At 44.2% G+C, this 25,928-nt stretch overlaps 1 protein-coding gene across 1 annotated transcript in view; it reads right to left on the minus strand.

Moving 5' to 3' along the window:
• The window catches only part of MGMT (O-6-methylguanine-DNA methyltransferase), a 138,123-nt gene that overhangs the window by 99,246 nt on the left and 12,949 nt on the right, over positions 1 to 25,928 (minus strand). The window contains exon 3 of the mRNA XM_039554105.1: positions 19,302 to 19,441. Within this exon, the coding sequence (XP_039410039.1) occupies positions 19,302 to 19,441 (140 nt within the window). The remainder of the gene's footprint in view (positions 1 to 19,301; positions 19,442 to 25,928) is intronic.

Here is a 25,928-nt window from a genome sequence, read left to right on the forward strand (position 1 = left end):
AGTGACAGATGTTTGTTGCGGCAAAAACCTCTGTCAGAACAAAATTAGGTGATCTATCATTTTAAGATATGGTCTTCATATACTGTTTACTCGAAGATATCACTTGCCTCAAGCCAATTTTGACCAAGAACATTTTGTGATATGGAAGTGATTTGTATATCATCATTTTTGTGATAAATGTAGCTCTTGAACACAAAATAACCCACTATTCCACAGTATTACAGTTAAAACTCCTTCCCCAGTAAATCTGTACTACTGCTTTTATTACTACAAAGATACTGTATCTCGACTTCAATGCATTTCCCATTTTTATTCACGGAATAGGCTTGCCTGGCTCCTCGGTTCTACATCAGGGAGCTTGGGCCTGGCCCCCTGTTCACAGCAGAGATGCTCCTCCAGTTTTGGGGGGTGCAGGAGGAGCACAGCAGCCCCCACAACACTCAGTTTGGATTTATGCCAGCAAACAGGGCGAGGGGAACACAAAGAGATGCAAAACATCTTCCAAACGACAGTGCCCACAGGCAGGGGCTGCCCTAGTTGTTTGTGCATGTCCAAAATTAACCACTTAATTTCATTAACACTATTTTAGGTGTCTCACCCTAATTTAAAGAGTCTCAAACCTTCTGATTCATGGATGGTTGGAATAAACTAGCCATCTCCACCTCACCCCTTCTCCACAAGGGCAGGAAGGAGACATAGGCCAAGCAAAAAGGGCTAAAAAACCACCATGAAACAAAAAAGCTGAGACAAATCTCAGGTGGAGGCAGATGAGACAGAACAAGGATGTTCCAAGAGTCTGAGTAAACATCACTTGACCTGATCAAACCACATCAAATGGAGGAGCTGAGGAGCTCCCACCACGTCTGCAGAAGTGTGACACCTTTTCAGGTGTACCTGTGAGCTTGACAATTGATTTGGACTATAAATTACTAAGTCAGCCACTGAATAAGCATAATTTAGTAATGAGCTCGAGCCATTACAAGCCTCGGGTTAAGCTAAGCCAAAGTCTTAGGGACAAGGGGCTCCAGGTTTAAATCCTTCCCAAAGGAATGGCTGTGCCTCAACAGGGGCTGGTTTTACCTCATGTGGACCAACAGCCTGCAACCAAATATCCTTTATCCTGGAACTGGGAGCACAGAGCTTATTAGCACGATGATTTTTGTGCTATTTAATGACAAGGGCCCAACTTGCTGCTTGGTAAAGGAAAGCTGGATAGTTATGCACCTGGAATTTTGCTGTGAGTATAAATTGAGTATAAATTGATACAGCTTGAGTATAAATTGACAAACTGATACCTCTCTTCAGAGCATCTTCCCTGGGATCACCTCCAACCTACGCTAGGGCTTGGTCTACAAATTCCTCCTCTGCTCACCTGCCATGCTCCTCTCCATATGGGAACAGTCCTGGCTTTAATCCACGGTCCTGGCTGGGAATATCAAGCATTTCCTTTGACAAAACTAAAAGGTACCTTCCGTTTTCCCTGGCTCCTGTCACATCTCACCTCCTTCCCTGCCCTTCCAGAGGGAAAAGGGCAGGCACTGGGCTGGGAATGCAGGAAAGGGGCTGATCAGGAAAAATGCCTCTTCCCAAATGGATGGGATTGGCAGTGGGAAAAGTGAGATCTTCCTGAGACTCACTGCTCACCAACAGCAGTGAGAAACTGCAGAACACTCAGGCCAAGAGATCAGATTTTGTCACTTTTTAGCATTAATTTCAGCACACCAACACAAGACCGACCCTGTATTCTTCCAAGAGCAGAAGTTCGAACACTCAGAACACCTCACATTAAAAAAAAATATTGATTTTTTAGAATTTGAGGGGGAAAACTGGTATTACAAGAGTATATTTACAAGCAGAATCCTCACTCTACATCAGTTTTGAAGTCTTCCCCCATGCAGGATTAGCCACAAACACATTGTGCAAGGGGAGCCTTTTGATAGGATAATTTCAGGACTGCTGGTGTAATGTGAGCCAATTTTCCTTTCGTTTTCAGAGTTCACAGGAAAATGTGTATATTACATCCTCTGATCTTTTCACTTGTTGAGATCAATATGTGCAAGTCCTCACAAAAGGGAAATTCTCCTTCACAGCTGCTTCATGGCTTAAATGAGAGAAATTAGAGGTACAGAGCTCTAAAATCTGTCATGATGTGCAAAAATGACCAGTTTTGAAAGTACATCTTAAAGCACGTGTTAAAGGCATGAAAGGAAACCTAAACCTAAAAGGTGGGAATCTTTACTTCTCAGGGAGTTTTGACCATGGTTAGTTTGCCTCTGTCACAGCTGTCGAAAACAACAATTATTTCTTCTTGCTGTTACATCAAAACCCCAACCAAGACACCAGGATTTGGCCTACAGCAACGCAACCACTGAGAGGAATTTTTGCCAGGGTTCAATTTGCATGATAAACTGTTGTTAACAGATACCATCTGTTTTTAAATTTAGTAAAAGGGCCCATATTATACAGCTCATTACAAATATTAGTAACTCTTAGACAACGACTCTTGTAGAGTGTGGGTTGGGGCTAATGAAGTAGAAAGCTTAAACAACAAATCATTTACAAGTTTTTGTACAGTAGTTCTAATGGAGGGAGTTTATAATCAAAGGAAAATGTAATCACTTATGTTAAGCAATCCATGGACTTAGTCAATGTAGCACAAACAGCCATTATGCAAAATCATGACATTAAAGGGAAGAAGACTATTGCAGACTTTGCATTTTACAGTGTCTGCTACACAGACTAATAACTTTGAGAGAATTAAACAGGTGAGGCCCCTCGCTTCCAAAACAGCATCTTTCCATCAAATATCCAAAAGATATTCAACCTGGCCTGAGATTTGCTGCCCTGAATTAGACCTGACACCGGTAACAAAGGGGATTCTGTAATGGACATGGGCTCTCACAATGCAGTGCATTAATGGGCATCATGGTGAACATAATCTGTCAGGAACGGTCACAATAAAGATGTTCTCCTGATTAATGTTCCACTAGGCCTGTGCTTAATAATTTATATAATTTGTATTAACTTTCAAATTGCCATCACTGTGGTGGACAAGGAAAAACACACAAACAATTCAATATAATAATTTTACCCAGGAAAACATTTTACGTGGCAATTAAAACTGCTGGGTTCATACAGGAGTAATCGTTCAGGATTTACAGAGATGAATTATTGTGAAGCAAAGCTGCATATTTAAACAACATAATAAGAAACTATTTCTAAGAGGTCATAAATACTTTATAAATTACATTAATATTGGTGTTTGGTATTACTGCATTTATATTCTTACAGACTGTGTATTTAAATATTACTCCCATAACAATGTATGATTCTATAAAATTAACAAACTTTTAAAATCCTGACAGTCTGCCTTATAAAAGTGTCTCCATTAATTTTTCTATACTTTGAATAAAGAAATAGTAATGTTACAGTAGTAAAAAAATTGTCATTGTGCATTCCTTCACCTAATCCTTGTTTTTATACATGGAATTCAGCACATTGCACAGTGAGGATGGTGGGTACTGGTCAAGAATATCCTATGCTATCCTATCAGGATGATTAATGAAGGCACCTTTTTCACAGAATGTCAGACTCTGCCTTTTTAACAACTGACCTTTCATAGAATACTACTGAACTCATAATTCCACTTTTGTTCAGTTTCTTATTAGTGGAGTTAAAATTAATACTTATGGGAATGATGGCTAAGGTGATGCACAGTAAATCTTAGAGCACATCAACCTTCTGCACCGACTACCAAAGGAATAGCACCTGCATTTGTCTACTTCAATAGCATAAGTATTCTAGTAAAACTCTGTGTCCTTTTAAAAGACAAATTAGGTCAATATTCAACCCTCTTTCAACCACAAAGCTGTACATATGGAGAGAGACCTGCGAAGTTCAGAATCCTCACAAAACAGTTCCTACTGTACACGGAGGGGGTGCTCATCCTGCTGCACTGCTTGAAACTTCCAGGAGGACAGGGACATTCTCAGGAGACATTTTAGCCACACAGCCTGGGAGCTATGGGGACTCATTCCCAGCATGGCCACGTGCAGCTCCACGCCCTAAAAGACACATCCTGCAGTCGGGACAAACAGCCCTGTGCTGTGCCAGCACAAGGATTTTGGGGAAGTCACTGATGTGATGAAGATAATCCTGTTTTTGAAACCACTACACCAGAGAGTTGTCCCAGGTGGACAAAGGCCCCATTTCTTTGAGGTGTTTCACACCCACCTGGCTGCTCCTGTGGTGTCACACATTAACTGTTCATTTACTGCCACCCTACAACGCCAAAAATTGATGTGGAACAAGCAAGCTCGCAGGTGCCACACGAGTGTCACACATGACACAGTGCTTGGGTGACGTGCCACCGCCTGCAGAGGACAGGACAGGACTCTGCAGGTCCCCTCTAGTCCAGGACTGCCATCAGCTGGCACCCACCCTGCCAGCCCACCACGAACGAGCCAGGGCTGGATCCAGCTCACTGTGACAGATCGCTGCTGTCACTGCTCCTTCCCTGCAATGTCCCATCACTTCCCTCTCCCTGGAAATTGTTTCAGCTCCCCTACAGTGTCCTCCCAGTCCCCTCCAGCACCTGACGAAGACAAGAATGAAGGCTGACCACAGACACCTCCAGCCTGTCACTACTGACATACCTCCAGGGACAGAGGCAGACAGGGATGCTCACACTGCTCCAAGGAAATTCCACACAGATTGGAACAGGTCTGATACCAGGTACCACAGCAGTGCTGGCTGCACCAGGACTGTCCTGCCCAGGGAGATGTGATGCTGCTGCTCCATTCCTCAGGGCTCACGGGCCATTCCTGCACCACCCGCTGCTCCTCAGCACAAACCCTGGCTGCTGCTAAGCACAGCTCACACAGTTCTGAAGTGAGAGAGGATGGGTTGAGATTAGAGGTTAGGAAAAAATCCTTCCCTGGGAGGGTGGGCAGGCCCTGGCACAGGGTGCCCAGAGCAGCTGGGGCTGCCCCTGGATCCTTGGCAGTGCCCAAGGCCAGGTTGGACGGGGCTTGGAGTACCCTGGGATAGCAGAAGGTGTCCCTGCCCATGGATGAGCTTTAAGGTCTCCTCCAACCCAAATCAATCTGTGACTCTGATTCTAAGATGCCTGAGCAAAAGCAGCTCAAATAAAACACACTGGAATGTGTTTAGTTAGAGGAGCACACTAAAAAAACATATGAGCTTAAATCTTCAGTAAGGACATTCATTAACACATCTGGCTATATTTTTATGCCTTTTTAAAACCCTGCCATCAACTCTTTTCCCTCATCATTACACATTAACATTTCTAAACCCCGAAGCCAGAAGCTCCAGACAGTTTCCTACCCTTGAAGGTATTTTAAGATGATAAAGATGGGAAACTTTTTACTGGAACATGAAGACCAAAATTCACGCTCTGGCAGCGTCAGAGCTGATGTCAAACACTTAAGACCTCACACAACTGGCAGCAATTCTGTTGTAAAACGTGCAGTAACAGCAGCAAACTGCAGCTTAATTTTTTTCTACAGATTCATTGGCATTCATGTGAGGTCCACTCACATCCATTACGAGGGAAGGCATCTGCATTATGGCTAAATATTGCATCTTGCAAACAGAGCAGCGTTTGTGCTGCTTCAGCCCCTGCAAACCAAAGAGGGCTTCACCCTAAATGAGGTTTTCTAGAACAAAGCTAGAGGACACTGGATGGATTTCAACCTCCCCTTGGAGCTCAGGGGTTTTTTTGTGAGGTCAACTGTGGCATAATTTAACTGTTCCATTACTGGAGACCTGAAAGCTGCTCCATGACTGGAGACCTCCAGCCATGCATTACATTAATATCTATAGCTTGAAAAATAAACTCTTCCAAAAATGTTTTTTTTTTTTTTTTTTTTTTCCTGGAATCAATTTTACTCCTACGCCAAAAGAAAAAATATTTCCTTCTCCTTTCAGGTTCCAGAAATGCCTTCACACCAGGAGAAGGATGGGCGTTTTCCCCACACAACAAAGAACATTTCACAACTTTATCATGGTTGAACACTCAGAAGTTGCCAGAGAAAAGAATCACCTCTGAAAAGTAGGAAAAATGTACTGAAATAATGAGTCATGTTCACTCGAGATGGGAAGCCATTCCTTAACAAGACTCCCAGTTTAGAAATGCTGGGTGAATAAAAATGTATTTCCCAATTAATGTTCACAGATGTGTCTTCTGCAGCCCAAAACAAAGCAGACCTTCCAATTCTGCCAGTGCCACTCTGACACAGCCTGCAGTTGTGTGAGTTAAGAGTTCCCTTGGTCATAAATCATCCTAATTACTATGGAATTTTGATAACAAAGTGATAGACCTGAAAGAAATGTATGGAGTGAAGACAAAGTTACAATGTGAATGCAGACAGAGCAAAAAGGTAATACAAAAAAGTGGCAGAATCAACAGGAGTTATTTCATTATTTCTGCAATGGTAATACACAATAAATTAGTAAGTAAGTGCTCATTCTGATGGCTCTTTTCAAGATTTCCATAAAACTAAGGATTAAGATGCAGCAAGCTTTTGGAATAAATATCAATAAGCAACACAATCATTCAGCAATACCTTCAGTGATCCACATGCTGAAGCCAACCCAAAGCAGCCCTCATTGCCACTCCTGTACAAGTTACAAATACCAAACAACAACAACAAAAAAGCAGCAAACCTTTAATGCTAAAAATCCCTAAAAGTGACTGGGTGACACTGCTTTCAAAGTGTGAAATTTTACTGCACAAGCAATTTAGTAGCCTATAAAAAGTCAATATTCTAGATCCACATTAGAGGGAAGCTCAGTCTGGCTCACCCCAGATGCGAACACAGCACTACCAGCAAGTAAAAAGTGCTATCAAGAATGCATATTTTTGTTTTCCTTCAGCTTCCTTGTACCTGGGGGTTGTTTTTTTGGCCACTTGACATCTTTTTACTGTGATTTATCCTCACTTCAGCCAACAGATTCCTTGTTCGTTTTCAAATTACCTGCACGCACTGGCAATCCCACCTATCAGGAAGGTTTTTTGTTCCTGTCTGCTTTTGTTATTGCTGCAAGTCCTACGAAAAAGGATTCCAAGACGTATTTCCCAGAACAGGCAGGAAGCAGGACACGCTATCACAGCCCTGAGGATATCCTCTGTTCCACACTGGGACATAAATCTCAAAGCCCAGAGGATATCTGCACAAATGAGGAGCATCTGGACAACCTCAGAGGCACAAGCAATATTACCCAGCCTGCAGGGAACTCCTGACCTACAGGAGTTGAGAGGTGATCCCGACCACGACCAACGGGAATCACAACCAGCGCCCCAGAGGAGGAAAACGGGATCTGCCTTGACACAACCAGAGCAGCAAAGGCAGAAAAACCTCCAAAAATATTCAAGAAATCAATAAAACCCCCAGAAACTACTGCAGCCACCTTGGTCCCTGCCACCACCAGCCAAAGAAGTTAAAGAAAACCAGGCGGTTTCAAAGAATTCAGGTAGAGGTGGAGAGAGCTGAGACAGTCCATGGTGCAATGATCAGGTCAGTGTGGACTTTGGAACTTCAGAGGTACAAACAGAAGACATTTTCTGTATTCTTCAGGTGTCCATTTAAAATTAGAACAAACTCTTCTCAGAGGTGAAGAACATTCAGGAGCGTGAAGAATGACTACTTCCAAATTATTGAGGTATTACAGCTCAAATTGCCTTAATGGGAGCTGATTTATATTTATGGCCAACTTTCATACAGCCTTTAAACTTTCCACAACTCCTCCCCCAAGTCAGATCATTGAACTTGAAGAGTTTAAAAAATAAGGCAGGAAATAGTTTCCATCCTCCTTTGTCCTTATATCCAGGCATCTGCACACCAGGATGTTTCTGCAGTTATCCAGCTGAAAGTTTTCGGTCAGCACAGCTGTATTTTATACATTAATCAAATCAAGGAATCACAGAATTGTTAAGGTTGGAAAAGACCTCTAAGATCATCAAGTCCAACCATCAAGCAGAACCACCACGCTCACCTTTAAACCACGTCCTCAAACACCACACCCACATGGTTTTTGAACACTTCCAGGGATGGTGACTCCATAGTTTCCTACAGCATCCCTGGACCACAGGGGCTCTGTGCCAAGAGACCACCAAAACCCTGGTGTCTTTCCAGGGTTTATACACCAATAAATGCAGAGCTCTCTTGGCCATGAGTGCTCCTAGGGAGCACCTCGAATGCTTTTTAATGTTCCCACCCAGGAACAGAAAAACTCCACTCCTTCAGGGAGATTTGTTCTCCCGGGCAGTTACCTGGGACATAACCCTGAGCCCACTTTCACGAACAATCCAGACATTTCCTATTGGAGCAGGAAGGACTATAAGAGCATTTGTCTTAAAGAGAACTTTCAAGGCCTTTCACTGATTTCAATGCCTAAAGGAAAAAACTTGGAATGTCAGTTTATCACCCAGGTAAACAGTCTGGATGGACAATCTGTAGATATTAAATTTTGCTAAGGTAGGCAGCCTACCAGCTTGGTCCTGAAACATATCAAGACATTTACTAGTGTGGGTCCATGAATGTGGAAAAAAACTCCTCTTTTTGAACATTTTCCTTCAAATTCTGGACAGGCTTTCCAGCAGGAGTAGAAAGCTGTCAGCATTTTTCCAGCTAGAACTCTGTCAGCAAGCACTGGACACCATTCCTACCTACAGGAACCACCCTGGCAGTGTCTGCCCAGCATCCCCACTATCAAATCTCTGTGTGTGTGTGTGTACATTTTACATCAGCAGCTGCATGAGAGCACCTATGAAACAATAAACTCCTGCACCCTCGCAGGCTGTGACACTGATGGAGCATCGCCAGCAGCAGGATACACAGAGAAGCTGTTCATCATCATCACCTGAGCACAAGCAAAACCCAACTGTGGGATGACAAAACCAGGGGGACATGCATCAATAAAGCACAGGAAAAACAAATGACAGGAAAACAACTGACTGGGAACCTAAAGGACAAAGTTTCTAACTTAATCTCATTATTTCTTGCTCTGAGCTGGCAGAAGAAAGTCTTCTGCCACAGCCTGCAGACAATCCTGACTTCATGTCTAAATCTACATTATGATGATAATAACAGGAAGATAAAACACAACTTAAGAATCTATTAGAACAAATGACAATTTACATATCAGCAGCCTAGAGCAGTAAGTCCCTCAAAGGTCAAAATTAACCAAGCAAATTGAGAAATGCTCCAAACCTCACCCAATCAGCTGACCACGTCAGTTATCCAGAAACTGAGAAGCAATCACAAAGTTTTTATCACCAGCAAGTGCCCATTTTAATGAGCAACTAGGCAATTATGAGTATTTATCACTTGAAGGATTTATGTGCACTAAACAACTTCAAATACTTTAAAAGCCAACAGGAATTTATTTCTGCTTACCCAGAATCAGGGAGAACCAGCAAAGATGAGCTGGTGGGGTCGATCTACAAGAGATACATCCTTGGAATCATTTTCATTTAATGAATAAGCATTTTAAGGAATTTGGGAAAGTTAGGTTTAAGTCAGGTAAATACTGCAGGCTCCAAAGAAACCAACCCAACCCTGGATTGATGGAACAGCTCCTGCTTATTCCTGGTAAAGAGAAGACAACCCCCCATCCCAGGGCGAGGTACCTCACATGACTGCCAATCTGATCAGACTCTGAACACTCTGATAGAAAATGAGAATGAGATGTGAGATGGAAACCAGCACTAAATGTTTAATATGATCAGCAATTCACAATTATTTCCTAAGTGTCTTTTCCCCGATAACTTTTTCCACTGCGTGATCTTAGTGAGAAGATAATGTGAGATGCTGCTTTTGAATAAGTTATACATTTCCCCTTGCTTTACTTGAATCTCACAATGCCACCATTATTAATATTTTTCCTCCACAAAACAGCAGTAGCCTTCCAAAGAAAAAGTCCTTGACCAAAATATCGGAGGATATTAAACTGAGAAGTGATCTACTGATGCAAATCATTAAATCTATTTGCATTTGCTTACTGAACCCTAACACAGAAATTAAACTACATAGTGTGGGAAAAGAGCTGGTTTTGCATGGTTAAAAGGAGACATCTTGGAAGATCCGAGCTCTATGTCATTAATTTTCCTTCTTCCCCTCATTAACAAGTAAAATGTTTTCACTGCTTGAAAAGTTTTAATAAATAGGAAAAAGCAGGGCAGCTGACATAAGTTTTTAATGTAATATACAAGAGCTTTTAATATTTTTACATATATTAATGTAAAAGCTAAAAATAAATGTTAAAAGGTTACATTTGTGAAGAAAGAAAAATGGCATTTACAGTTACAGGGTAAGGTTTTAGAGTTTAACTCTTTCTCTCCCAGCATGGGGTTCTGAGGAGCATTTGCCATTTCCCTGGAAATCCCTGGCATTGCAGAGATGAGCCATTGCAGAAGCAGCCGTGGGTTAAGGACACACATTCCCTCCCAGCTCTGAGCTCCAGGGTGATTTACTGGGCTTTGTCCTACCAAGTCTTAAATTCTTTTTATAGAAGGAATTACGGGAGGCATTTTAAGAACAGCCATAATTAGCACAAGCATTGGCAGGGTGAGATCTCTGAGTTTCACTGAAATGTGTGAGCCAAAGTGGCCAGGGAAGACCAGGAACTGCAGCTGCCAGTTCCAGCTGGAACTGGGGAAAACCATCCAACATTAAAAAGCCAGTGGCTCCTGGGATGCATCACAAGGAATGTGACCAACATTCGGGGAAGGGGATTGTTCCCCTCTCCCTTTGAGAGAGCCCTGGAGAACTGTGTCCAGCTCTGGGCTCCTCAACATGACAAGGACGTGGAGCTGATGGAGAAATCCAGAGGAGGCCATGGAGATGCTCCAAGGGCTGGAGCCCCTCTGGAGCCAGGCTAGGGGAGCTGGGGGGGCTCACCTGGGGAAGAGAAGGCTCCAGGGAGAGCTCAGAGCCCCTTGCAGGGCCTAAAGGGGCTCCAGGAGAGCTGCAGAGGGACTGGGGACAAGGCATGGAGGGACAGGACCCAGGGAATGGCTTCCCAGTGCCAGAGGGCAGGGATGGATGGGATATTGGGAATTGAGAATTGTTCCCTGGGAGGGTGGGCAGGCCCTGGCACAGGGTGCCCAGAGCAGCTGGGGCTGCCCCTGGATCCCTGGCAGTGCCCAAGGCCAGGCTGGACATTGGGGCTGGGAGCAGCCTGGGACAGTGGGAGGTGTCCCTGCCATGGCAGGGGTGGCACTGGGTGGGCTTTGAGGTCCCTTCCCACTCAAACCATTCCAGGATTTCTACTGGGCAGTGACTCCTGGCACTGATCTGATGTTTTCAAACCTTGAATATTAACACGGACAGTGAGGTGTGTGAACACCAAAAGCCCAGTTCCAGTGTGCAGAACACAAAGCTCTGCTGCTCAGCTGGGGTGTGCTTGCAACCCTCATGGCTGGCCGAGATTCCTAAACCAAGACATGTTATAACAGCCCAGTGATCACGTTTTACAGTGCTGATATTTTAAAATGGCAAAAATAACAACAAACTGTATTAGATAATATAACTTGTGCAGACACCCACTTGAAAATACCACAAATATGACTCTCTTTTTCTAGTGTGGAAGACGTAGAGCTGTAATAGTGCTGAAAAATGATTCCACCGAAGAGGAGTGTGAGAATTTGTCTATGCAGCATCATCTCCTTGAGAAATTTCACAGAAAATAAATCCTTTCCTGATGCCCTGCCCTGTGCTGTGGCACAGATACAGTGCCTGGTGTGTCTTTACTAACGCCAGGAGTAATTCAGGCCAGGAGTGGAACCTTTCCACTTCTCGTGCCAGAGGTAGATTAATGCAGTGGAGCATTTTTCCATTGCAAATCCATGCTGTAAGGATGGGAAAATGGGCTGCATAATGACATGGATTATGTTTCTATTATGTACCAGAATTAGGGGGTGATTTAAATATTGCAACTCTTCATCTTGGGTTTTTTCCCTGACTTCTGGGGTCCTCGAAAAAAATTTAGATGCATAGATAATGCTGGGAATAATTTACAGCCACAGAGGTGTTTTTGGATTAAACAGAGGGCTGTGAGCACAGACACACCTGGGTCTGGATAACAGGAACCCTTCCTGCAGCTCTCCTTGAGGCAGAGAACTGAACCACAGAAGTGTTTTACTGACAGGTGTCTGTAATAGCAACCCAGAGAGCCCTGACTACCAAATGCTGTGATGGGAGCAATGCACAGGGTTTGAGGAGAACCAGCCCTGCAGGGGTTTGTAGAATCACAGAATGGTTTGGGTTGGAGGGACCCTAAAGACCATCCCATCTCACCCCTGCCATGGCAGGGACACCTCCCACTGTCCCAGGCTGCTCCCAGCCCCAATGTCCAGCCTGGCCTTGGGCACTGCCAGGGATCCAGGGGCAGCCCCAGCTGCTCTGGGCACCCTGTGCCAGGGCCTGCCCACCCTCCCAGGGAACAATTCCCAATTCCCAGTCTACCACCCAGCCCTGCCCTCTGGCACTGGGAAGCCATTCCCTGGGTCCTGGCCCTCCAGACCCTTGTCCAAAGTCTCTCTCCATGTTTCTTGTTGGCCCATTCAGGCCCTGTGAGGCCACAGTGAGGTCACCCCAAAGCTTCTCCTCTCCAGGCTGAGCACCCCCAGCTCTCGCAGCCTTCCCTCCCAGCAGAGCTGCTCCATCCCTCTGCTCATTTGGTGCCTGGCTCCAGCAGCTCCAGGTCCTTCCTGTGCTGGGCCAGGCTGGGGCAGCTCTGCAGGTGGGGGCTCACCTGGGCACAGGGGCACAGGGGCTGAATCCCCCTCTCCTGCTGCCCGGGCTGGGATAAGCCCAGGGCACAGGGGGTGACTGAACGTGGCCAGCTCATGGCCAGCCTCTCATCCACACAAAAAGTCTCAACTTTTATTTTTTGACACTCAAAGGCTTCTCTGCCAAGATTTCAGGAGAAAACCACAACTGAAGACTTGCAAAACCCACTCCTATTTGAATCTTGCAATGCTGCCTTTGACAGATAATAGAAATGCAGCCGTGCTGTCAGGGAAAATAACACAGCTAAAGTCTAGTATTGATTACAGTGGAGTTGCTCAAGATTCGCTTCAGCTTCAGTGAGAGAGGAACGTGGGTTTTGCTAATCACGCAGAATTAAATTCAGCAGCCAGACCTGACAGTAAAACTTTGCCCACAAACCATTTCTAAAACCATGTGAAGCTATATCTTTGAGCTGTGCTACGTGTCAGGCTAAACTTTAAAAACATGCAGAAGTTATTCTGTTTAAGTTTTGGAAACACCACTTCCAATAAAAAGTTTTCTTAGCTTGATGCAGCATAAACAATCTGCAGCATCTCCACAAGAAGCCATGGAAAACCCTAGCCCAGTTTATTTTTAATAAAAGGAGGACTATGCTATATAATAACTCTTCCTGCCACATCCATTGAATCTGCTGAAATAAAGATTGATGCCTGGATATTTGTAGAGACTTCTACCAGAGAAGGTAATATTTCTTTTTTCCTTTCTTTCCTATTTTTTAAAATATGCTTTCCTGTTATTTTGAAATAATTTGAAGTAACAAGCATCATCTCCCTATTACCCAAGCATCTGCATGTTTTGTTTCCAAGACAAGTGGCAGAAAATTCAATGAGATTTGGGAGAGCTTTGTGCCACAAGTTAAAAGATACTCGGAAATGAAAGGTTTTGAAAGAAAAACATGTATGAGAATGATCTTCTGGTGACTGCTCCACACAGGCACCACAAACAGGCTCTCACTTTGCTCATCAGTATAAAACCAGTGTTGTCAGCATGGTGAGGGGCTAAAAGGCTGAAATCCCATATGGATTTCAACAAGAATCAAGAAGAACCAGGTGACCTCTGAGCCAAAGCAGCACCTTGAAGGTTTTGGGAACAAGGTACCTGAGAAGTAAAGAAGAGCTGGAGTGGTTGCTGGACTTGTCCACAGTCACTGGTGTTTTAACAAAGAATCATGGAATTGTTAAGGTTGGACAAGACCTCCAAGATCACCAAATCCAACCATCAACCAGCACCACCAACCATGTCCTCAAGGGATGGGGACTCCAAACACCTCCCTGGGCAGCCTATTCCAATGCTTTACAATCCTTTCCATGAAAAGTTTTTTAACTTTCAGTCTAAACCTCCCCTGGCCCAACCTGAGGCCGTTCCCTCTCTCCTGTCCCTGTTCCCTGCCAGCAGAGCCCGACCCCCCCGGCTGCCCCCTCCTGTCAGGGACTTGTGCAGAGCCACAAGGTCCCCCCTGAGCCTCCTTTGCTCCAGCCTGAGCCCCTTTCCCAGCTCCCTCAGGAGTTCTCCAGCCCCTTCCCAGCTCTGTTCCCTTCTCTGCACACCCTTTCCTTTCCCTGCTCCCACTCTCCATTTGAGCTCATCCCAAGCCCAGTAACTTCTTTACTCCATGTTCTCTGGCTCACTCAGGTTTTATCCTGTTTATCTGTTTTTACACAACGATTTCAAGGAAGAATTGAAGGAGGAAGAGCGGAGCCTCTTCCAAGCCACCTTGCCAATAATCCTCTACTCACCTAAGTCACATCAGATGTTCATGGTAGACCAGGAATCTCTTCCAAGCAGCAGAGTAGTCACACCCCTACCTCCTTCAGTGGGTTTTTACTGTGCCCCTGAGGTCCACTAAGTTTCTAAGCCTTGGCGGATGCTCACTGGAAAAATAGGAGGAGTGGCACTCTCCCAAATGCCTCCCACTTGTGGCATCAAAGTGAGATATCACTCTCAGTAAATTTTACAGTATGAGGAATGAAACAGTTAGCAAAGTTGACATTTAAACCATCACCACTGGCTATGATTAAATACCTCAGAGATGAACAGAGTGGTTCACACCTCTCCAAGTTATTGTTCTAGGCTCTTATCAGACTCCCTGCCCCGCTGCATCCGCCACCTTTGCACACACTTGAGATTTTCCTTCAATTCCTAATAGCTGGAAACCTGCTTAAACTGAGATTCTGGAGAGTTTCTGATAATGTTACAGTGGCAGAGAGAGATTGACTGAAACCCTGGCAAACCCCTTGAACTGCAGATTTGCCCTAAAAGGTTTAGGCAGATTAATAATACAGGAAGGGCCAAACTGGCTCCTTGCTCCTCCTCCTCTGATCTCTCTCAGTAAGATGGAGGGAAATGAAACACTAAAGAAAATTGCAAATAACCTGCAGGGGACACAGAGGGCAGATGGGATCACACTGCTTCCGAAGGAGTGCAAAGGGAAGTCTGGGTGTACTCCTACAGCACCAGGAAAATGCAGGCTTTGACCATTCAAGCGACAGCACAGCAAGTCAGGCTGCCCAGCTGTCCTTCCCAAACATGCAGGAAGCACCCAACGCCTTCTCTGCAGTCTCCCAAATTCCAGTTCACGTTCACACCAGCAAACAGACACTTCCCCAGTCCATGGAGGAGGAGCAGACCTGCAGGTGCTGTCTCTTGCAGAGGATGGGAGCTCAGGCTCCTCTGGCAAGCTCGAGCTGATCCTGCACCCCAGCAGCCCCAGACAGCAGCAGCAGGAGCCCAGAGCCAGGAGGGGCTGTCCCCAAATCATCCCCATCCAAGGATGGCAGTGACACACCACAGCTGCTCAGCTGAGCTTCTCAGTGGAAAACCTAACTCATGGTGACATCCTCAACTCCCAAGGTGGATAAATAACGTCCCACATTAGGGCTACGAGCATCACCTGGGATCTGTGCCTGCCCTTCACGTGGCAAATTTAACTTTCATGTCACACACACCCATCAGGAGGAGGATGGTGTTCACCTCCCCACGCACAATAGGATTTTCCAACCACACACTGGAAGCTGCTTAGTTTCCCCCAAAACACATTCTACCACAGCCCTTGTACTAAACCCCTCAATTCCCACCATATTTCCCTGCCCCAGCACACGTGCAGCCCAGAGAACCCCTGCCCCACGCTGACCAGGCAGGGAGCTGGGAAAACCAGGGTGGTTTTCCAGAGGGAAAAGGGAACTCCTGAGGGAATCTGGAATTTTGCAACACAGGGAGAAGCTGCTCCCTGCTGCCATCCCAATGCCAAGCCAACAGCCCACGTTTCCAAGGCACCCTGGGTTGTAAATATCCAGCAGAGGGAAAGCCATGGTGTGTCACTGCCCATGGAAGTCAGGAGCGGGATCCCCTGCTCACCGAGGGGACAACCTCCCCCTCCACCTCTGGAATGAGACAAGGCTTCTCAAAACAGAGTCATCCCGGTGTGGGAACCCCACAGCTGACAGCAGAACAACAAAAAAATGAATTCTGAAACTCTAAAGCAGCTGAAGACACTTAGAAGTACAGTAACAGTAAAAGAAAGGGAGTTTTTCTTTTGGACATGAGCAAGAAGTGTTAAACATTTGCAGTATTTCAAGCAAGAATGTTGAAGGAATATTGATCATTCGATTTGTATGTACTGGAAGCAAAAACTCCAACAGCTGATACAGCATGAAGTAAAAAAAAATATACACTATTATTATATATTACATATAATAATATATAATAACTGTTACATACAATATGTATATAATACATATACACAGCTTATATATACTTAGGGTTTTTTTTTTAAAAATATGAACTGTGAAGCTGAAGTTCTTAAAGACAGACAAATTTGTCCAGATTATGACATCAAAACTCCAGGAACTTGTTTGGATCAGGGCATCCTTATCACAGAACCCCAGACTGGTCTGGGGCCCTTAAAGCCCACCCATAGCAGGGACACCTTCCACTGTCCCAGGCTGCTCCAAGCCCCATCCAGTTCCAGGAATGACATCCACATCGTGGATTTCACAAGCCTGGATCAAGAATCCTCCTCTCCAAAAGAAACCATCCCACTGTGACGTGTCTGGACTCCTAAACCCCGGCAGCTTCCCGAGGAGCAGAATAACCTCAGGTTATTACAATTAGTTTCATCTCATTAATAGATCAATTCCTTTCAAGCATACTGAAACTGGGTTTTACTTTGTTGCTTCTCCTTTTAGGCTCCATTATAGTCTGTGTTCTTAAGTTTTAAGGAGAGCCATCAGTGAGGAGGTTGTAATCTCAGGTGATTAATTGCACAGCATTTTACAAGCTGTAAAATAGAGCGAGATCTCCACAAAGCGATTATGCCATTAACCAGGGGCTCTTATCAGATTTTCCTACAACCACCAGGTTTGTCTGACAGATTGCAAGTCTTAAGTATTTATATATTTCAAAGGTTTACTTATTTTTGTTGTTAAAAACCCCTAAAATCTCTATTGATTCTTACATGCAATTCCACATGAGAAGTCCCAAGCACTGTGGAGCAGAATACCAATATTTATTACCAGACTTGTGCTCATTATGGTTCTCTCTGACAGGGGTCCATTAAAATCAATTTTTATGTTTCTTATGGGTTTTTTTTTCCACCCAATGTTCTTGCCATGGCGTTTATTAGCCAGTTAGGAGAAACACCAGGCACTGCTTTGTTTTTATTTTATTCTGTCGAAAATAATGAGGCCAGATTTAACAACTATTCACTAGTGATGAGTAGAAGAGATTAAATGTTATACTTCAGCACAAACATTTACAGATGGCTTTAAAATTTTTAGAACTTTATCAGTGCTAAAGACAAGAGGAAGTCCCACCTTTGTTCTTCAGATTTAAATTCTTAAAGTAATCGTAAAAGTGCTCTTTCTTGCCTTTAATTTCTGAGCTACCCCTGAGTGATAGACCCTCTAATGTAACAATTTTTGCACATAAATCATGCAGCCTGTGAGGTTAAGAGTTATCAAGATGCCTCTAATGCCTCAAGATGAAGTGAAGTCAGCTCACCACTGAGAGAAGCAAAAATCAAGAACAGGTACAAATTAAAACATTAGGAAAAGGATCTAAACTGTCCAACTTCTGCTGAAGAACAAGATCACAAGAACCTTCAACCTGCAATGTGGCCACGTTACAGGTGAGCAAACCAGATGTTCTGGTAGAACCAAACCAGAATTTTTCACCAGATGTTCTGGTAAAAGAGAAAAATCCATCCCTAAAAATGGCTCTGAGAGCACCCAAATCATTTTCCTACTCTTATTCCACCCCTCGCTGACATTTGCCCTTCACAGGGTGAAGATCCTCCTCCCCTGGGTTGTTCTCCAGGCAGATTTTGCTCTGCAGCCAAGGCAAGTTTCAACTTTATCCTAAATACCCCTTAATTTCCATTCCTCACCAGTGGAAATCCAGCACCTAAACCAGAAAGAAAGTGAAGCACTTCTTTCTGTATCACTGGAGCTGGCAAAGCTGGGAAATCCAGAAGCTTCAGTGTTTTCATATGGGAGGCAAAATCATATTTCAACCAGAACACACATTATGCTTCACATTCCTGATTGATTCTACACCCATTTCTGTTACAAGGAGAATAAAATAGGAAAACAGAAATCCTACAAATCCATGGAGAATTTCAGGTGCAAAGACAGGATGAAAGAAAGACAATGTGGAGAAAAGGAAGTCAAACCTGTTTGAGTCTTGTCAGTGAGAGCATCGACGTAGCAGACTGTGGAAAAGTGGAATTTAATTACCAAACCCAGTTGAGAGACCAGTCTTAGAAAAGTTTGAGATAAGAAGTCTGGATTTTGGCAAAGAAATTTGGCATAGAAATTTAGCATCTAATTCTGAATGAATTCAAGGATCCTTCTGAAAATGTCACTGAGCATTTCCTCACAAATAAGGAGACCTCCAGGATGTGGCCAGGACAGAGGGATTCCAGCAGATTGAACACAACTCACAATGGACAGGCAAATGCACTGATGCCTCCTTAGCCAGGCCTGTATCTGAGCCATCATCTCCACTGCCACGTGGGATCTGCTCCCAGCTCCACAAGACATCACAGCTCTGGAAGAACAACTAAAGCTCTCACAAGCACCACACAGTAATTAAAACAATCAGTCAATCCTGCTCCTATCTGTTGGAGCATAGATCTATGTATAAAACCATAAAAACAGATTAAGAGTTGTGAGGTGTGCAAGGATGTCTTACCCCTCAGTGACGGATTTATACGTGTGTCAAAAATCAGGGTGGGCAGGAGGTTCTTTCAAAACTTAAATTAGAAACACTTTAAACTGTAAGTGTTTCTTTGATAATATTTTTGATGCAGCAGAGGAATTGATGTATTTTGGAGTCCTCAAAGGCACTGGAGGCTCCTCCTGCCTCTCCCAGGAGCAAGCACTGAGCTCCCAGCACGACTGGCAAAAACAAGTGTGCTCTTAGATCCTCTGGGCAATCTTCTTCCTCCAGCATGAACATAACCACAGGATCAATAGGACATGAACTCACCCACTTGGCAGCACGCTCATTTTGGGAAGTTTTATTTCATGTAAGCCCGTTTCACACCCAGATATCTCGATCTTTCCCACGGGGCTGAGCAGAACCACGTGTTTCTCCCTGCATGGTGATCCTCCCTGTTTGGAATTCACCTGTTCAGGGAAATAAAATCCTCTTTAACTGCATGCATTTTCACCAAAGAACAGGTCTGAGTGGTTTTCAAAAGCAGTTTGAAAAAAGCAAGAAAACAGCGAATTTCAAGTTTCCTCAACTACGGCTTTCACTTTCAAAATTCCAACTTAAAATGATCCATCCTCAGAAGTCAGCACCTAAATCAAAGTCTCAAAAAACCCATTAACCAACAGCACAGTGATCTTCATAAAAACATGAAATAGCAGCAGTTTCATGGTTGGTTTATCAGCTAAAATCCGATGTGTTGTGACACTTATTTAAAACAGGATTGTTGTGACAACAAAGTAGATTCAGTGGTTTAGAGCAGCAGTGTTATGCAAATAACAGCTGGAACACAAATAGAGTATGTCTGCTGGAAAAGAAAACATATGAAAAAATCAATCATTCCTTAGGAAAAGAAGCATATTTTTATTCCCATTGTTACCAGTCTGGTTTTACGATTACTGATAGGATGTAGTTGGAAACAGCTGCCAAGTATTTCTCAATATTGGACAAGACCAACAATAACAGACTTGTCAAATCCATCTTGGCTAAAAAACCCCAGCCCAGTCTGGATGCTGGAGCTGTATTTACAGTTTGGTTTGTACTACCACTGCAGGAGGACAGGACAGAATACCACAAGTGTGTCCACTGCAGCCACCCAGACACCAAACCTTCGGTCCAGACCACAGCCAGGGCAAAAAGTCCTCTGCTCCAAAGAGCTCAGCTCATGTGAAACTGGGAAAAAAGTGACCAGCTGAGAAACTGTGAGGCAGCACAAGGCAAGTCCATCAGCAAACACAGAATAAAAGGCTCCTGCAACTGTTTGGCACGGAACACACCTTAAAAACCACTCACTTCCTTCCACACCTCCCACTGTCCCAGGCTGCTCCCAGCCCCAATGTCCAGCCTGGCCTTGGGCACTGCCAGGGATCCAGGGGCAGCCCCAGCTGCTCTGGGCACCCTGTGCCAGGGCCTGCCCACCCTCCCAGGGAACAATTCCTTCCCCATATCCCACCCATCCCTGCCCTCTGGCAGGGGGAGCCATTCCCTGGGTCCTGGCAGTCCAGGTACAGGACCCTGCACTTGACCTGTTGAACTTCACGAAGTTTCCTGCAACACTGACAGACCAACAAGGTTTCTCTGATTTGTTTACTTCCCTGTGTCCAAGGTTGGACGGGGCCTGGAGCAACTGGTGCAGTGGAAGGTGTCCCTGCCCACAGCAGGGGATGGGATGGGATGAGATGAGATTTATTCCTTCCAACCCAAACCATTCTGGGATTCCACGAATGACAGACCAGGGGTGCAGCAGGAGCCAGGAAGGTCCATGCAGGATGACTTACAGCTGCCCACTGCTCCCAGCTGTACAATAATTAGCTGCTTTCCAAAAAAGAGAATCTTTTCAAACCCCATTATTAAGTGCTGTGGAATGAAGTCACATCTGTGAGTAATATAATCAGTGTGAGAGAGTAGAAAAGCCATCGAGTTGGCAGTTTTGCCTACTAGGGCAAAAGTAAACCTAACCCCCTGAATTCTGGGAAGCTCTTACGCAATTCCTCCCTTACAGACGCAGCAACCAGAGCAACCTCACTCAGCCTGGAGAAGTTCAGGACCTGCAGGTTCCCTGGGGTTTATTTACTCTGACTGCAATCCTAATTGCTAAATAATCAAATGTTTGGTGGCATCACAAAGAAACTCCTTTCCAGCCAACTTTGCCCATGTTCCTTCTCCCTCCTCGAGGACAGGGGTGAACTTGGAGCAGCATCTCGCTGTAGAAGTCAGCAAACAAGCAGTAAAAGTTCACATGTGTGGAGAACCAGTACACATTCTTCATGTTTATTGGTGTGACAGCCCTGAACCACATGCACTGAACCTCACACCACGAGCTCCATGACTATAACAACTTTGGGATCAGCTTTTCCATCAGAACAAAACCCAGGATGCAGGGAGCAGCAGCAAACTATCAATAACCCTCTGAGCTCTCGCCAAGTCGAACTAAGCTTTATAGATGAAACCCTGAGCAACTGCAACTCCTATTTGCAGCCTTGTTTATCATATTCATTGGGCAGCAATATTTAGGAGGTTTATTTTATAAAAGAATGAAGCTGCAGGACATAAACCCACATCCATTTGCACTTGGGTTGGGATGCTCCAGGATGAAGGTCACTGGCAGATCTACAACGCACACTCCTCTGTCCAGATACTAATTCTGTTATTTAGGCTGGATAGTAGGAGAAATTTCCTCCCAGAAAGGGTTGTCAAGCATTGGAACAGGCTGACAAAGGAAGTGGTGGAGTCAGCATCCCTGGAAGTGTTCCAAAGACACGTGGATGTGGCACTTCAGGACATGGTTTAGTGGTGAACACGGTGGTGGTGCTGGCTGGACACTTCTCCATCCCTGGCAGTGCCCAAGGCCAGGCTGGACATTGGGGCTGGGAGCAGCCTGGGACAGTGGGAGGTGTCCCTGCCATGGCAGGGGTGGCACTGGGTGGGCTTTAGGGTCCCTTCCAACCCAAACCATTCCATGATTTATAAAAAATGTGAAGAATTTTCATCAGCTCCTGCATCAACTTCTCCTTCATTCTCCCCTTCCACTTTAAAACCTACAAATCTGAATTAAAATATCTTGTAATTTTGATACTAGGTAGAAAAAAATATGACTTTTAGGGAGGAAACATCTCCTGCCATCTTCTGGAGTTTTCCCAAAGAAATAAAATCATAGGTGCAACATTTCTAAGTTTACCTCACCAGACTGCTAAATACAGAAAACTGGACGACTGTAATTTCATTTACATTTGCACTAACCAGGTCTCACACTACAGTAAAAAATTCAAATATTTCTATGTTCTATTGCTCCTAACACCCCCAAAAACTCCACTGGACATTGGCCTGACATACTAGAATCCAATTCATATCCCTAATTAGGAACAGAGAAATAAAAAATGCAGAGAAATCTTGAGAATCAACAAGGTTTAAAAAAAAACCAAACAAACTGTAGCAAAGCATTTCCATGCTCCATGTTCTCCCAGAAAACAAGGTGTGCTTTCCAGAAAAGTCCAGAGAGCAAACCATGTTTTTCCTTTCAGTATTATGAGCACTGAATCCTTCCCATCAGAGCCCTATCTCTGATGGATCTCCCCTCCACAGGTTTTTCCATTTCCTTCACTCTGCTTTTACAATATAAACCCACCACACCAATATCAAAATATTAACAATAATCCCCTCTGCATCTGATTTAACAGGGGATTTCCATTAGGCTACAGCATGGAAGTCCTCAGGAATTTTTTTTTCCCCCCCTTAAATATTTCTGAGAATCAAGGCAAAAATAACATATTCAGCTGGCAAATCGAATGTGGCCTCACACACACCCTGCAATTGGATTTTTTTAAACCAAAAGAGTCCTGCATTAATCAGGGAGATGTCCCAGCTCCTCCAAGAAGGGGTCTCTTGATCCTTTCCAGATTAACAGAAAGTGTTAATTGAGCTACCTGTGAATGGAAATACAACCAACAGCAGGAAATTGCACTGCAATTCTTTCCCCCATTTCCCCTGCCTTCTCCCAGACCCCAAAATGGTCCTATTTCTAGCCAAGCCACTGCTGCACACTTGGAAAATGCTCTGTTTAGTTCTTCCACACCACCAAAGTCACTTATGTGAAACTGAAGAACCCACCCAGGTGCCACAGGAGGTTTTCCACACAACCTTGCTCCCATGCTGGGCTAGGAGGTAACCACACACTGGCTTCAAGCACTAAAAATTACTGTCAGAGGACCCCAAACTGCACAAATAATTGGCATTTCTAGCCACAAAACCTGAGTTTCTGACTGCATTTATCCAACAAGATCACTACCTGCAGGTGATTCCCTTGGAGGCGTTGATACCCACCCCACCAGAGGTGTGACCAAGCACCACCTTCCTCCTTTGCTTCCCATTCTTCATAAATTTATCCTAAAAACTTCATCACTTCCCAATCTTCATAAACTTATCCTGAAGACTCCATCGAAGTCCTGACATTTGCATTAACAAACGAGCTACGACTCACAAACACCTGCCTTGTTCTGATGGTGCCACAGAACATCAGGGACTCTCCAAAAAGCAGTTCCAGGAATTTTTTTTAGTTTGAGGATGATCAATAAATGCCAGGGAAGCTGCTTCTTCATCCTAATTACAGCAAACAAACCACCAGTCCTGAACTCTTAAAGAGTCCTTCTTTTGAGTATCACCGTGCTCTCAAACCTGCTTGCTATTAACTCAAGTTTTGAATTAAAATTCAATCAAAGCTTCAAATATTGGACTTAAGGGGAATACTTCAGAGTTTGGCACTCTGCGACTTCGTTTCAATCACCCTTCCCCATGCAGTAAGTTTGCATCCTTCTCCTAACAAAACCCTTATCAAATCCCATCAAAGCAAAAATCCATCATCAACCAATGTTTGCAAAATGATTCAGTGTCAAAAGCTGCTGCCACCCCACTGATGAGGCTGCCCATGCCAGTGGGCCACCCATCCAAGGATTTCATTGAATTATAGTTCTCTCAGCATCTCCTTAATAGTTTAAAACTTCCTGTATTTGTTTAACTGGGTTCTGCCTGTTTATTTAAAAGGAAACAATCCATTGTACGTTAAGAATATGGGAAAAGATATTAATAGTAAAGGTAATGTATTTCTGCACATATAGTGCAGGGTGGAGGGTGTTTCCAACCTTATGGGGCTTGTCTTAGAGGAAAAAGCCATTTTTTAGTGTTTCAAAGCAGAGAAAGATTTAAGGACTGTGAATAGCACACAGGATCCATGCAACCAGAACAATCTTACAATCTACTCCTGTTAATATCTTGATTAATCATCTACATTTTCACCTTCCAAAAGGTACTGTTTCAAGAGAACAAAGAGTTTATGTTCTACAAGTAGTTTTACTGCAGGGAAGAAAGAAGGGAAGAGTTAGGTGGCTGTTCCACACCAGAAATAGTTTAATGTATTGGAATACTAGTATCACTTTGCTACACTGGAATAAAAGCTAGAGGGAATGAGAAACATTTAATTCTCAGTCTTTTTGCTTATTATGAAATGTTTGATTTCTTTCCAAGCTAAAACAGAAACTTTTCTAAAAGCTGCTTCCCCCTCTTGAAAAAAAAAAAAAAAAATCCAAAGATTTCCAACTAAATAGAATGGTGTGAACTCCAAAGGATTATGTGGCTGGGGCTGCCCCTGGATCCCTGGCAGTGCCCAAGGCCAGGCTGGACATTGGGGCTGGGAGCAGCCTGGCACAGTGGGAGGTGTCCCTGCCATGGCAGGGGTGGGATGGGATGGATTTTAAGGTCCCTTCCAACCCAAACCAGTCTGGGATTCTATGATAAGGATGCCCTGATCCAAACAGGTCCCTGAAGGTTTGACATCTTAATCTGGACAGTTGAAGATGTAAGAAAGTTGTCCTGAAAGCCAGGAAGCTTCTTGTCCAAAAAAACTAAGGGATGGCTGCTGCCCTCTGCAACCCACAGGGAACTCTGAGCAACATCACTCATTCCTTAATGGAAAAAATAATTTCTGAGGCAGGTAACACACAATTCCAGTACTGCCACACTCAAACATCACAGTACCCTTAAACATGTGGAAAACTGCCCGCCCAAGCAAAGCCAAGTGGCTCACAGGTTTTAAATAAAGGCAAAAGCTAATTTTTCAGGAAAAGAAGGTGTTGCAGTCGTTGCTTAAATTCAAGAAGAAAGTCTTGGGACAAAACAACCCTCATGGTAGCTAACTGGATTTGATTTTGTCAATATACCTGCTAAAAAATAAAGTAACTTTTAAAATTACCTTTCCTGTTCTAAAATACAAGTCCTTTACATCCTGCAGCAGGTTCCTGTGAACTAAACCACCCCTGACCTGCACACAAGACACCTCTACCCCCCTCCACAACCACTGTCTCTGTTGTGTTTATTTCTTCTTCCTACAGCACCCAAAACAAACTTTCAGCTTTCCAGAATAAAGCACTGGAGATCCAGGTCCATGGAATTCTGTGTTTGCTGCAGGAGTAATAAACACCTCCCCAGCTGAGCAACAGGGCTGAAATCCAGGTGAGGCTCTCAAACAAAAGCTGCACTGAAAGCCTGCAGTGCTCTCCTGGTATCTCACTGCTTCTCTGAGTAAATCTAACCCTGGTTAAGCCAAACCTGTAACTTCAGAGGGTACGAAAACAAAACCTCCTCATTTCCTGGCTCGGGGAGGTTTGGAAAGGAAATGTCAGACAGCCTGGAAGCAAATCCAGGGTTAGTTTGGGGTGATGCAATTTCTTTACCTTCCAAAGAACTAATCCCATAAAAAATGTGAAAGTACAGAATCACGCTGCATATTCTGAACATATACAAATATACACTGGCATAAACACTCAAAATCAGTCCCCCTCTCCCCTTATCCAAAGGCCCACTTCACACAAGCTCCTGAAAAACCAGGGGGATACGTGTTCACAGGGAGCAACA

This window comes from Corvus cornix, chromosome 6 (assembly GCF_000738735.6).
Source record: "Corvus cornix cornix isolate S_Up_H32 chromosome 6, ASM73873v5, whole genome shotgun sequence".
Taxonomy (NCBI): domain Eukaryota; kingdom Metazoa; phylum Chordata; class Aves; order Passeriformes; family Corvidae; genus Corvus; species Corvus cornix.